Source organism: Populus trichocarpa, chromosome 6 (assembly GCF_000002775.5).
Source record: "Populus trichocarpa isolate Nisqually-1 chromosome 6, P.trichocarpa_v4.1, whole genome shotgun sequence".
Taxonomy (NCBI): domain Eukaryota; kingdom Viridiplantae; phylum Streptophyta; class Magnoliopsida; order Malpighiales; family Salicaceae; genus Populus; species Populus trichocarpa.
The window spans coordinates 23,338,008-23,351,021 of NC_037290.2; the positions used below are offsets into that span (position 1 = coordinate 23,338,008).

At 29.2% G+C, this 13,014-nt stretch overlaps 1 protein-coding gene across 1 annotated transcript; it reads left to right on the top strand.

Annotated features, from left to right (window-relative positions):
- Positions 1–3,467: 3,467 nt before the first annotated feature.
- Positions 3,468–6,680, top strand: LOC7470703 (uncharacterized protein ycf36). Its single transcript, XM_002308528.4, has 4 exons — positions 3,468–4,005; positions 4,238–4,266; positions 5,457–5,513; positions 6,230–6,680. Exons 1-4 carry the CDS (start codon positions 3,537–3,539, stop codon positions 6,452–6,454), a joined length of 780 nt encoding a protein of 259 aa, XP_002308564.1. The 5' UTR covers positions 3,468–3,536; the 3' UTR covers positions 6,455–6,680.
- The last annotated feature ends 6,334 nt before the right edge of the window (positions 6,681–13,014 follow it).

Sequence of the window (13,014 nt, forward strand, 5' to 3'; positions counted from 1 at the left end):
TTGCAACGCCTGATCTAAGAGTAATATTTATAATATTAATAATAAAATTAAACTTGCATGACCCAAGTTTAAGTGAGTCTAGCTGTAACACTAGACCCAAGAATACTGGATGTGGGTCTGGCTATAAGGTCGTGTCATAAAAGTGTGATAATTAAATAGATTTTAAAAAAAAACAAAGAAAAAAAATCAACAGGAAGGAAAAAACTAATGAAGAAAAAGAAAAAAAACATGGAATTAATTGGGTCAACCTTTTAAACCAGGTTATCCCGTAAAACCTGAGATTTGCGTCATGAAAGTTTGATAACTAAATAGAAAAAGAAATGACTGGTTTACCTAGAATTAACCGGGTTAACCCATCAAACCAAGTTAACCCGTCAAGCCCAGGATACGTGTCATGAAAGTATGAAAATCTGATAATTAAATAGAAAGAAAATTAACTTTAACAAACTAAACTAAATAAAAAAAATAACTCGTCAAATCATGTTAACCCATCAAACCCGAGATTCGTATCATGAAAATCTGATAACTAAATAAAAAAATTTTAACATTAACAAACTAAATCAAACAAAAAAAATTCATTAAAAAAAATAAAAAGAAAAAACAAAAGAAAAAAATAGTTATATAATATAATACAATATAATAATAATTATAATTATAATTATAATGAAAAAACGTGGGGAAAATTTAAAAAAATGAAAAAAAAAGTGGGGAAAGCTAAAGGTAAAGCTAAATTCTCAATCAACTCAATATTGAAAAAATAAATTTACCAAAGATAATTTTAAAGAAAAAACATGTGGGGGAAACACTGTAGCCAAACAAAAACCATGTGAAGGAAACACTGTAGTAATCCATAGTATTTTTTTTTAAAAAAAAAGCTACAAAGCTAATCTCTCAACCAGCTCAATATATAAAAAAACCCGACAAAGACTATCTAAAAAAAAAAGAAGTCAATTTTGGGTAAAAGAAATGAAAAAAAAATGAACAAAAAAGGAAACAAAAGCGGAAAAAAAAACACGTGGGGAAAGCTATAGTGTTTTAAAGAAAAAAATAAAAAAACTAAATTTTCAACTAGCTTAATAGTAAAAAAATAAAATCAACAAAAATAATTCTGAAAAAAAAAACAAAAAAAAAATATGTAAAAAATGACAATTTTGGAAAAAAAGAAAAATAAAAAAAAAAAAACATATGGGGAAAGCTAGAGCTAGATTATCAGCCAGCTCAACATTGAAAAAATAAATTCGATAAAGATAATTTTTTAAAAAAATATATGGGGAAACACTGCAGCAAAACAAAAACTATTTAGGGGAAACACTGTAGCAATCCATATTATTTTTTTAAAAAAAACTATAAAGTTAAATTCTCAACCAACTTAATATAAAAAAATAAAATCTACAAAGACCATTTTGAAAAAAATAAAATAAAGAAATCATAAAAAGAAACAAAAAAAAAGAAACAAAGAAAAGAAGAAGAAATCAATTTTGGGTAAAAAAAAACATGTAAAAAAACAAAAATAAAAAAATAAAAAAACATGTTACAGTGAATATCTCACGTATTTTAAAGTTCTTTAATATTTCTACATTGTTATTTTATCATGCTTATAAATAATAACATTTAGTACGAGGCTCAAATCTTTAATAAAAACCTAAAAAAAATATAAGCAGAGGTAACGTGTCAATTTATACCATTTTTTTATGGCGAATAAGAAAATGCTACTTGTGTTGAACAATTTAAATCGAAAATTTTATGCACGCTAATCAAAGCTTGAGCACGTAAATTTAAACAAAATATCCAACCACGGCAAGCAAGCAATTCTATAATTTTTTTATTCAATTGTATAATAATATAATTGTTTTTTTTAAATAAAAAAAACTAGAATTTCATCCAAAATAAAATATTAAACTAATTGATATCTAATAAAATAATATCTCAAACATAGTTTCATTCATTCAATTATAATTAATTTTGATTAAATTTTATAAAAAATAATAATTATAAAGGTTGTATAAAAAAGCGTCAGCTAATATTAAAAAAAATTATAATTTTATTTAAAAATAAATTTGAAAACAAATTAAAACTGAATGATATTTAATAAAATAAAACTTAAAAAAACAATTTTAATTATTTTATTTTAATAAATTTTAATACTTTTTTTTAAATAAAAACCTTTAAAAAGAGCTTAGACATGATGTACCTGCTCCTATCTAGCAAGAAGGGCAAGCCCATATGTTTTTTTTTTGTAAAGTCAGGCTTCTAACTTTTTTTTAAAAAAATAATCAAACAATGCTTTGTCTATTTCTATGGTTGTACTGTCGGTCACCTTAAGCGACTGAAAGGTAAGGTCTCTAATTTCTTAAATTAAAAAATTCATTTTAATTATTTTTTTACTTAAAAATATCTAAAAATACAATGTTTATCAAAATAAAATATCAAATTAGCCAAAAATTGTTTTAAAAAAATCAATTTGAATTTAAAAATATTCCTAAACTCATATCTATTTTTTTAGGCGACATAAATATCAAAGAAAATCATAATAGAACTCCTCTTATCGAATAAAATATATTAATATTAAAATTAATATTTTCATGATTAGGACTGAGTTAATTGATGTTTTTTTATATATTCTTCTATAATCTGACTACTCTTTATTTTCTTTTAAATCCAATGACTAAAAAATGAAATTTTGAATAAAAAATAATTACTAAAAGAATTGTAAAGAAACTTAAAAAAAAGTAAGTGGATCAAAAAAAAAATTTATGCCAAATTTGTCAATAATTGGCATAAATTTTAAAGAGTATTGAATATTGCTTCTCCTTAACAATTTGTCAATAATTGGCATAAATTGAATATTGCTTCTCCTTAACAATTTAGAATCAATTTGTCAATAATTTTACCATAAAATGATCAAATTAAAATAAAAATAGTTTGAGAATGGGATTGGAAAAAAGAAAAGAAATAGCACCTCTCCAAGAGTAAAGAGTGAAAAATGACTACGAGGCACGCATTTTAATTTTTTATGTAATTTCTCAAAGCTCAAGTTTTTATTATTTTATTATAATTTTTATTTCTTGTAATAAGGTTTTAATATCCTTTTACTTCATTGTGGTAAAAAATAATAATATTGTTTTTATAGTTGTAAGCAGTTGACATCTTCGTTAAAAAAATTGATGATACTAAATTCGATTATGTATTTGATGTCAAAAAAGAATTTCATTGAATTTTCCATAAATTAAAATAAGAGTCTAATTGCTATGTTAAGGACTATTATTATTCATGCATTTTTCTTATTATTTGTATATTTGTATGATTTATATCGTAAATGAAATTAATATCTTATATAATAAATAAACTAAAAAAAAGAGAGGGGAAACTGTTGCCATCAATGGCAAATAGTACAGCTAGCAAAGGATAAACACGTAAAAATAAACAAAATTACAATTATTTAAAAGAAAAGGCGAAAGAAAATAAAATAAAATGAAAATCTCCCACCAATTAATTTTGGATGGAGGATCAAGAGAGCAAAACAACAGAAATCCTCCATGGCGATTCCACTCCTCCACCTATCATCACCGTTCCTCCTCTCCTCTCTAACACAGAAAAGATTTATCTACCATCACCACCACAATTACAAAAACACACTTCCAAAAATACCCTCGTCTTCCTTCAGAAATGGAAGCAGCAACACTCCTCCAGAAACAGAGTGCCCTGTTCCACTCGATCAACAACCCATAAATGAATACCAAAATCTCTCCACTTCCTTCCCTTTCTCTTGGGCTTCAGGTGACATTGTTGAGTACTGCTCTCGTTTGTTCGTTACTGGCGCTTCTTTTGCTCTCCTTATCGCCCTACCTGTTGCTTGGTTTGGCACCGTGGCCCCAAAAACTGAGCCATTGAAGCCAGTTCTTGCAGCTTTATCAAGTGGGGTTTTTGTTGTTAGTCTTGCTGTTGTCAGAATGTATCTGGGTTGGGCTTATGTTGGGAATCGACTGCTCAGTGCCACTGTTGAATGTAATTCCTCTCTTTCCTCTGTCTTCTCTTGTTTTATTCGGTTGCTTAGAAACCTTAAAAAAAACTTAAGGGATAGTCATAATTTTGAATTTTGAGTTAATGTTTTTGTTTTTCTGTTTTGAGAGAGAAGGGTTGATGTCAAGTTAGTTAAGGTTACTATTTTAGGCATATCATGTTGTTGTTTTTGGTATATTTGACTGATAGGGTGGTTTTTAATCTCTATTTTTTGCAGATGAAGAGACAGGGTGGTATGATGGTCAGGTACATGATTTTGTTTTTGTTATAAATCGTTATCAGAAAGACTTTATGGCACAGTATCATTATGGAGGGAATTTGAGAAGTTTATTGAGATAAAGAAAAAGGATACATAATAACTAATTAGCTAATAGCAGAGAAACGGTTATCTAATTAACTCTACAGTAATATTTTTCTTGGAAGAACAGCTGTGTTGGATTTAAGCCATCTTGTGCAACTTAAGAAATATCAGAATAGATTCACAGTGGAGAGAAACAACTGTGGCATCGCCATTATTTACCAAAACCTTTGTTGAGAGATGAGCTTTTGTCATCAGATCAGAATATCACAAAGTTATCTCACCATAAAGTCGTGGTGATGCGGAGGTCTATGCTATGGTAGAAGGATGGGGCAATGAAGATTGAAGATTATGATTACGTGTGGAATTGTGTGAGGGCTGGGTTGAGGCCATGGCAGTGTTTATGCTGCAACGGTCGCAAGGTCTCACGTGATGAGCATTGGGTTAAGAAAGGCGAAGAACAAGAAAAGGATAGAGAAGAAGTAAAAGGGAAACTGAATAAAATAAAATAATATGCATATGCATGTAGAGAAAGCACGAGAGAGAGAGAGAGAGAGAGAGAGAGAGAGAGAGAGAGAGAGAGGAAAAGGACTTGGTGATTGCAAAAGAGAATGTGGCACACCCCGCATTGATTCTTTCTTTTGAGATTGTAGTAATGGTTTTTGTGCTGAATTGATCTCATTTGCTCTTTTTCTAGTTTTTCACTTGACGAGTTTTGTATTTGTTGGATGAGATCTCATGTAGATAGTTCTTGCCTAATTCTTCTATCTCAGGCTTTTGGTTGGCTTTTAATTTGAATTTCCTGTATTTTTGGTGGGGTGCATTTTTTGAAGAATAGAGAAGGGAGCTGAAAAAAATAGAAATGAAAAGGGAGCTGTCCTTTTTCAATGTTTAACTAATGGTGAGTTTGCAGGCGCATAATGTGAGAGAGAGTATCTCTGAAAGTAAACAGTAAGATTTATTAATTTTTTTTTTTTTTTGGGGGGGGATTATTTTGCAATTGTAACTAGATGCAAACTAAAGGAAGTGAAATCTCTTTTTCAAGTTCTGATTTAGTTGCAATATATACATTTGCAGCATTATTAATAGAGATAAACATGCAAGTTTGAAGCCTAACTAATTTGAATTTCCTCCACAGATATGGGTGAAGACAGCTGAAGTTTTGGCTCGAGATCGGCTTCTTGGTTCATTTTCAGTAAGTAAATTATTCCAAAGAGACTGTATTTTTTCGTTGTTCCTGATTGTGGAGAGCAGGACCAATGTCTGTTATGTATTGAGAAGCATAATGTTTTTAAACGGTTTTACCATGCCTGCTATTAATCTATTCACCTCTCTTAATGTATTGAGAAGCATAATGTTTTTAAATGGTTTTATGTGCCTTATATCGAACTATTCATCTTGGTCACTCCCCAAAACAATGCAGCGAGGACTTTTTTTTAGGTTCAACTTGATGCTTGTCTGCACCGCAGGAGCATTCTGGCTGTTTCAATCTAAAAGGATGTGTTGTTTTGCGTATGAATTTGCCATGTCTAAAACCAAGGATAACATCTTTTAAGACCATCAATTAAGAGTACATGTTGAGCTGGTATTAAATATGTCGATTCATGATGGAAGTAGGTTAGCACCTTTGCTATGCTATATCTTTTATCATAACTATAATGCTACAAGGCAGTGTCATATTGGAGAGCTGCTGCCACTCAGTGTGATGCTGGTGATCGACTGTTATTCTTTATTAAAAAGTCACAAACTTTGTGACACTGAAGCTCTCTTCATTGATATAATGTTTGATTTGTCTGGAAATAGATGGTGGATCGTATTTATATCAAACTCAGGGAATTGTTGCATGACTAATCGGAATGTTTATATATATATATATATATATATATATATATATATATTTTCCTCCTATAGGTCAAGCCTGTGCTAAGCAGATTGAAGTACACTCTGGTCACTCTAGCAGCATCATTATTTGTATGCGTTGTTCTCTTCATCAATATTGAGGGAGGCCAAAAGGGTTCTTACACACCATTTGAAGAAGCTGGGGGTAGAGCTATTCCTGGAGTTTACAATGATGATTCAGCCAGATCTTTCGAGCCAGATGCATTCTGTGGTGAACCTGCTCCTCCTGAATCATGAGGCATTTTCTTTTTGATAATGGAATTATGAAGCATCAAATCAGTTGTCAACACTTGCATAGTCCTGTATAGATTCAGAAGCATATTCTACATCCCACTTTTGTACAGTTTTTTTACATGTTTCTCCATGTCTGCTATAATCACAGTAAAAGGTCATATATTTTTCCCAGTGAACCAAATGTTACTACGAGCAATTTATATAGGTGCAGTGATACTAAATTTTATTATCCCTTTAGCTGGAATATGCATGCTATCAGGATTTATAGAGAACCAGGCTGTCCGGAAGTGGAGCAGAGCAGGCCCTGTACTGGACAAGATCACTCCTCTTTCTGCACATGCAACACCAAAAAAAGCCATTCATATATATATACAGTGCCAGACTCTCAGCAATCCCATTCCCATAGATGTAAACGTAGAAAACAAGCATTTGCGCAAGCAAACAAGTACCAAACTGTTGGTCGAATTTTTGGAGGAAATTTCTAGATTGGAAATGGATTGCTTGCGGTCATGTCGTGCTTAGCATTTCCAAAGGCACATCTCTTACTTGTAAGTGCAAGGCTGCTGCTAGCAAAAGAATCTCTGCTCTGGGGTGCCATCACGTAGCTCTTTCAGTTTAAGCTTAATAAATTCTCAGTTCTTAGGGGAGATCTTCCTCTGATGAGTGTGCGGGTCATTTTGTGTGCTTTGTAGGCGATAGCTTACATATGCTTGAATAGATATGATCATCTCTAGATGTTTGGATCATGAGTTTATTTTTTTATATAAATTACTCGTATCATCTCTAGATATTCTTCTTGTTTCCCACCATTCTATCCACTCGTACATAGCAAATTATTGGCTCTGCTACTACTTGTTAGAAAAGATCTACATCGAAGGAGTATGTGAATTTCTTTGCAGATATATGCACGCAAGGATTTAATAGACATCATCTTCAATCTAAAAATTTAAAATCTTGAGTTATGAATCGACTCTTTGTATACAAATTACTCCCCCGTATCACATTTATCAATAAAAAAAATAATCTTCAATTCATAAAATTTTAAATGAATGTTTTTTATGCAAACTACGAGTAGGTTTTTAAAAATATATTTTTATTAGTTAAATCAAAATTTGAAATGAATTTTAAGTAGGTATTTAGAGTAAAAAACATATTATTTTGAATTTTATAAAATTAAAATTAATTACACATAACATTTAATGAGAGAAACAAAATTTATTTAACTAAATAAATAATTTTTTATATAATTAGAGAAAAAGCAAAACCACTGCAATTCTATACTAAATTATCATAAAACCCTTTAAAACAGCTCTCTAGATTGATTTCTCCCTCCACCACCGAGTCCAATCCAATTACAGGGTAGTGATGTTCACCATATCATATCAATTTGATATTGATTTTAATCCATTAAGCAGTGAATTAAAAAATAAACGGAATTAAAAAAAACTATCTAGGTGGTGGCCCAGTGATAAGAGCTTGGGACCAAGAGATTTGCTCTCTCTGTGGTCTCAGGTTCAAGCCCTGTGGTTGCTCATATGATGGCCACTGAAGGCTTACATGGTCGTTAACTTCAGGACCCGTGGGATTAGTCAAGGTACGCCCAAGCTGGCCCGGACACCCACAGTAAACTAAAAAAAAAAAAAAGTAAACAGAATTATTAAAACTATCAAGAAAAACATCTAAAAAAACTATTTCTTAAAAAAAAAAACACAAAATCATTAAAAAATATTTTAAAAATAATTCAACCACAGAAATAAACGTTGAAGTCGAGACAAGAAGGAGAGGGATGGTCACGTTATGGTGAAAGGAAAGATAATTAGGAGAAGCCATTCTGGAAACCTCCATGCATAGACATCTCCATTATTTTTTTAAAGAAAAAGTGGGTAGCAGCCCGACCAATAGCGGTGACAGCATCATGGTTGCTGGAAGCCAGGACACTGCCTATGCCACTCTTCAAAGTTGCCAGTCCAATGGATGTATCAAAATATGGAAACATGCATGATGCTCTCTTCTCTTTACTCGATTATCATGTGAAACATTGAATATTGTCTGCACAGCTCGACGGCGGAAGTGACAAACAGGGCCAGATGGGAAAGGAAGCCAGCCGAGGAGGAGGAGGACGCATATGAGTCTATGACACTATCACGTACCTACCTACCTAGCGAGCTTGTGACTATTAATCTTGATTCTTGCTCTGTCTGATCAGTTTGGTAAGCTTTCTTTCTGTGTGACAGTACATGGGATTTGGTGTTTCAAGGTCACCATCATCTTGTTTGTTGTTATAATTTTCTTTTCCCTTATTCTAGTATCTTAGATTTAGTGCTGTTTGGTGAGTTTTTTTTAAATATTTTTTATTTTGAAATATGTTAAAATAATATTTTTTTAATTTAAAAAAATATTTTTAAAATTAACACCAAAGTGGTTTTTATTTTTTTAAAGTATGTTTTTTATTCTAAAATATATTAAAATGATATTATTTTATTTTAAAAAAATTAATTTTAATATTAATATATCAAAACGATACAAAACATTAAAAAAATAATTTTTAACAAAAAAAATTAATTTTTTTAAAAATACGAATTAGACTGCATTTCCAAGCACTCTCTTATGTTCGCACTTTGCTTTACTGTGAATTATTTATTTAATTTTTTATATAAAAAATATAAAAAATATTATGATCAGAATCATTAAACCAATTAATAATTTAAATAGTAATTAAAAAAATATAACAACAATAAATTAATTTTGAAACTTCTTGTGTCAAGCATATTGGTTAAAACTGATGGTGAGAATTTCGCGATACAACAGATTGCTAAGGTTCTTGGAACTTCTTGTATCTATGCATGAACAGAGTCTCCCAATAGAAGAGGAAATTTATGGTCCATTAAAATTAATTTTTTTAAAAAAAATTCTCAATGTACAGTGTTTTCTGTTATTGGACGTAAAAATCTTCTCTTGTAAACTTTTCGATTTACAAGAATGTTTTTTAAAAAAACTAAAAAAAGATGTTGGCAGTGCATGAAAAATAATTTTTGACAAGACTAGCGCGGGTAATTTGACTAACATACTTCTAATTTTTTAATTATTTTTATTCACATTGTTTTAATAATGTGTGAACATTCTTGATGTAAAAAAAATAATGCAATTTTTCACATTACCAAAGACACAAATCCTAGTAAAAATGCAAATATTAGATAAAAAAAACCCGACATGAGCCATTCAAAATATAAGAAAAACCAATATCCAAGGTGAAACTACAAGAAAAATAGATAAAATAAAAAAAATGTATAAATTAGTTAATATTAGTTAATTCATGAACTCTGTGACAATGAATGGATATATAATTAAAATGATCCCATAAAAAAAAGTAGGAAAGAAAGAACAACACAAAGAAAAGAAAAAAAACATGAAGATTAATTTTAATATGTTAAATGTTGAATGATAAAACTGAAATAAATAAATGAAAAAAAAAAACTAAAGTCAACTTACATTAATCTTTGAAATCAGTGACTTTGGTTATGAATCCGAAACTAACCCTATAGAAGTCAAATAAATAACAAAGCAAGACTCTAAGTAAAAAGGTAAAGAAAATCAGCTTAAAAAAAATAAAAAAAACTAAGCAAACCCGATAAAAACTTTCTAAATGCTCGAACCCGAGTTGAATAAATAAGCTTAATTCCCAACTAATTTTATTTTGAATGATGAAATTATGGAAAAATATCAATTTTAAAAACTTGCAAAAGCAAAAAAAAATAGCAATAAAAAAAATAAAGATCAAATTTACTAGAAACAAACCCATGGAGGATGAGATTGTAAATATAAAATAAAAATTATCCTAAACAAAACAAATATAAATTAAAAGAATGGGCTGGATTTGAATGATAAGAAAAATGGAAGAAGATGAAATTGAAATTTTTTAAAAAAAACATTACTTGGGACAAATACACAATCGAGAAAAAAAGGCTGGTATATGGACAAAGCAACAAATATATGGAAATGACTAAAAATGCACAGTTAATAAAATCATATAGAAGGTAGAAAAAAACAAAGTCTAACTTCTAAGTATATAAATGTCGAATGATAAAGTTAGAAAAAAAAAAACACCAACTTTGAAAAAATGGATAAAAACCCAAGAAAACCCATGCGAACCTTTTAGACCTGAGCAACGGTCTCAAACTTGCAACCCATTAAATCATTAACCTAAGCTGAATTAAGAAGCTCAATTTGTAACTGATTTAACATTGAATAGCCAGAGTAATCTAATAAAGAGCAACAATTAAAAAAACCCAAGAAAATCCGGGTCATTTTTAAAATAAATAGAAAATCCTAGAGAAAACAAATAAGTAAAAATAATTTTAAAAATTTATCTCAAATAAAACAAATAGCAATTAAGAAAATGAGAATTAAATTTAAAAAAAAACAAAAAAGGGGGATGAAATAGAAAAAAAATTCTAACATTATAAACTACTAAAAAAATCATTTCAAATATTGAAGGAAAGTATCAGAAAAAATATAAATTTAAAGAATTATTAAAAAAAAACAACCAAAAATGTTAAACAACAAGCCCCGAGATAAATAGATTATTTTCAAGACCAACAAAAAATTCCATATAAAGCAAGCTAAAAAAAAAGAATTTTATCTTCAATTGAATAAATACTAAATGATAAAATGAGAAAAAAAATTAGTTTAGAAAAAGGAGAAAAAAACCTTAAAAAAACCCGGAAAATATCATAAACTTTGTCAAATCTTAAAAACTCGCAACTCGTGAAATTATGGATCCGGGTTCAATCAAGAAATTTATTATTAATCAATTTAAAAAACCCGTCAAAGCAAAAAAAACCAGCAATAAAAAAAATAAGGGTTAAATTTGATAGGAAAAAAAAGAGGGTGAAATTGTAAAATAAAATAAATTTAAAAAATAATTTCAAACAAAAAATAGCAATAAAAAAAATAAGTATCAAATTTAAAAGATAAAAAAAAATTAAGAGGAATGAAATTGAAAAGAAACACCATTTTATAAATTATTCAAGATAAAAAAATATATATAATAAAAAGAAAAGGGACCAAATTTGAAGAATCAACAAATTAAAGGGCTGGTCTTTAATTTTTAAGGGGTTGTTGTGAAAATCTAGGTGGAGAAAGAAAAGAAGGAGAAAAAAAATCATCGACGGTGTCAAACCACTATGAATATTAAAATATGCACCACCTCATCGTGATGGAGGCACCAAAAAATTTCAAACATCGCCCTGAAAGATGGTGTTTGGTGGCCGGACAACCCCTCACCTGTTGCCCGAACGGCACAGGAGCTATCCACCTGCTAATAAGTTTTTTTCTAAATTATATTTAATAAATGTAATTTATAACAATGCCCACGAGTACTATTTGAATTTACAATAAAAAAATATAAAATAACAAAAAGATATTGGGTGAGAGTTTTGTTGGTTTTTTCTTTATGAGCATAAAAATAATTACATTATTTTAAAAATTAAAAATACAAAAATATCATTGAATTGTGAACATTAAATTATTTTATTTTAGGATTAAATATATAATTTTACTGTAAAAAAAGACTATCAATATAACCCGTATAATTATAATTTATAATTTATAAAAAACAATCATATCATAGTTAAAAGAATAACTTATCTCCGATATCTAGTATGAAGGTTTTTTTTTTTAGCTTAGATGCAATTATGTGAAATCACTATATTAATAGATAGTAATATTAAAAATTGAAAATACAAAAATATCATTGAATTGTAAACATTAAATTATTTTATTTTAGAATTAAATATATAATTTTACTGTAAAAAGAACTATCAATATAACCCGTATAATTTATAGAAAACAATCATATCATAGTTAAAATAATAACTTACCTCCGATATCTAGTTTGAAGGGTTTTTTTTTTAGCTTAGATGCAATTCTGTGAAATCACTATATTAATAAATAGTAATATGAGTCCCGAGTCACTTTCATTCCCCTTCTGTGTTTTTTTTTTCCAAGTCAATGCGTGTTCCAATTCTCCTCTCCATGCAATTGTCATTTGGTGATTTACTGCCTGATTCGGTTAGGTTTAAGTACTCGAAAGTGATATGGAGGGTTATTGGGAAGAGATTTGTAATCAACAATACAAATGCATTGTTAATAATAATAAAAAAATTTGTATGCTAAATTCATAACACTCATCTTATTTTATTGATTTAGATTCAATTAACCTAAATAACATGTGGGGAAAAAAAATGATTTCAATCCGAAATAATATTAAATTTCATTCTCAATTTTTCATGTTCTTGGTCTTTGAGATTGACCTTATCATAAGAGTGGCGAAACAGCTCTACCATAAGCTTAGAAATGGAGTCTACAAATCCTGAGGGATGTAACTCAACTGGTCAGATCCTAAGTTTGCTCTCTAAAGGTCACCAGTTCGAGTCCCACAAACTTCAGGGCCACTGAAGGCTTATACGGTTGTTAACTTTAGGACCTGTGAGATTAGTCGAGGTATACACAAGTTTGCCCGGACATCTACGTAAAAAAAATAGAGTTTACATCCCCCGGGATAA

What these genes read in the sequence shown, in the direction of transcription:
- LOC7470703 (XM_002308528.4), top strand. Translation starts at nt 3,537, where the DNA reads ATGGCGATTCCACTCCTCCACCTATCATCACCGTTCCTCCTCTCCTCT. An exon ending in CAGGGTGGTATGATGGTCAG is followed by an intron (nt 4,267 to 5,456) that starts GTACATGATTTT and finishes TTTCCTCCACAG; the next exon opens with ATATGGGTGAAGACAGCTGA. An exon ending in GGCTTCTTGGTTCATTTTCA is followed by an intron (nt 5,514 to 6,229) that starts GTAAGTAAATTA and finishes TTCCTCCTATAG; the next exon opens with GTCAAGCCTGTGCTAAGCAG.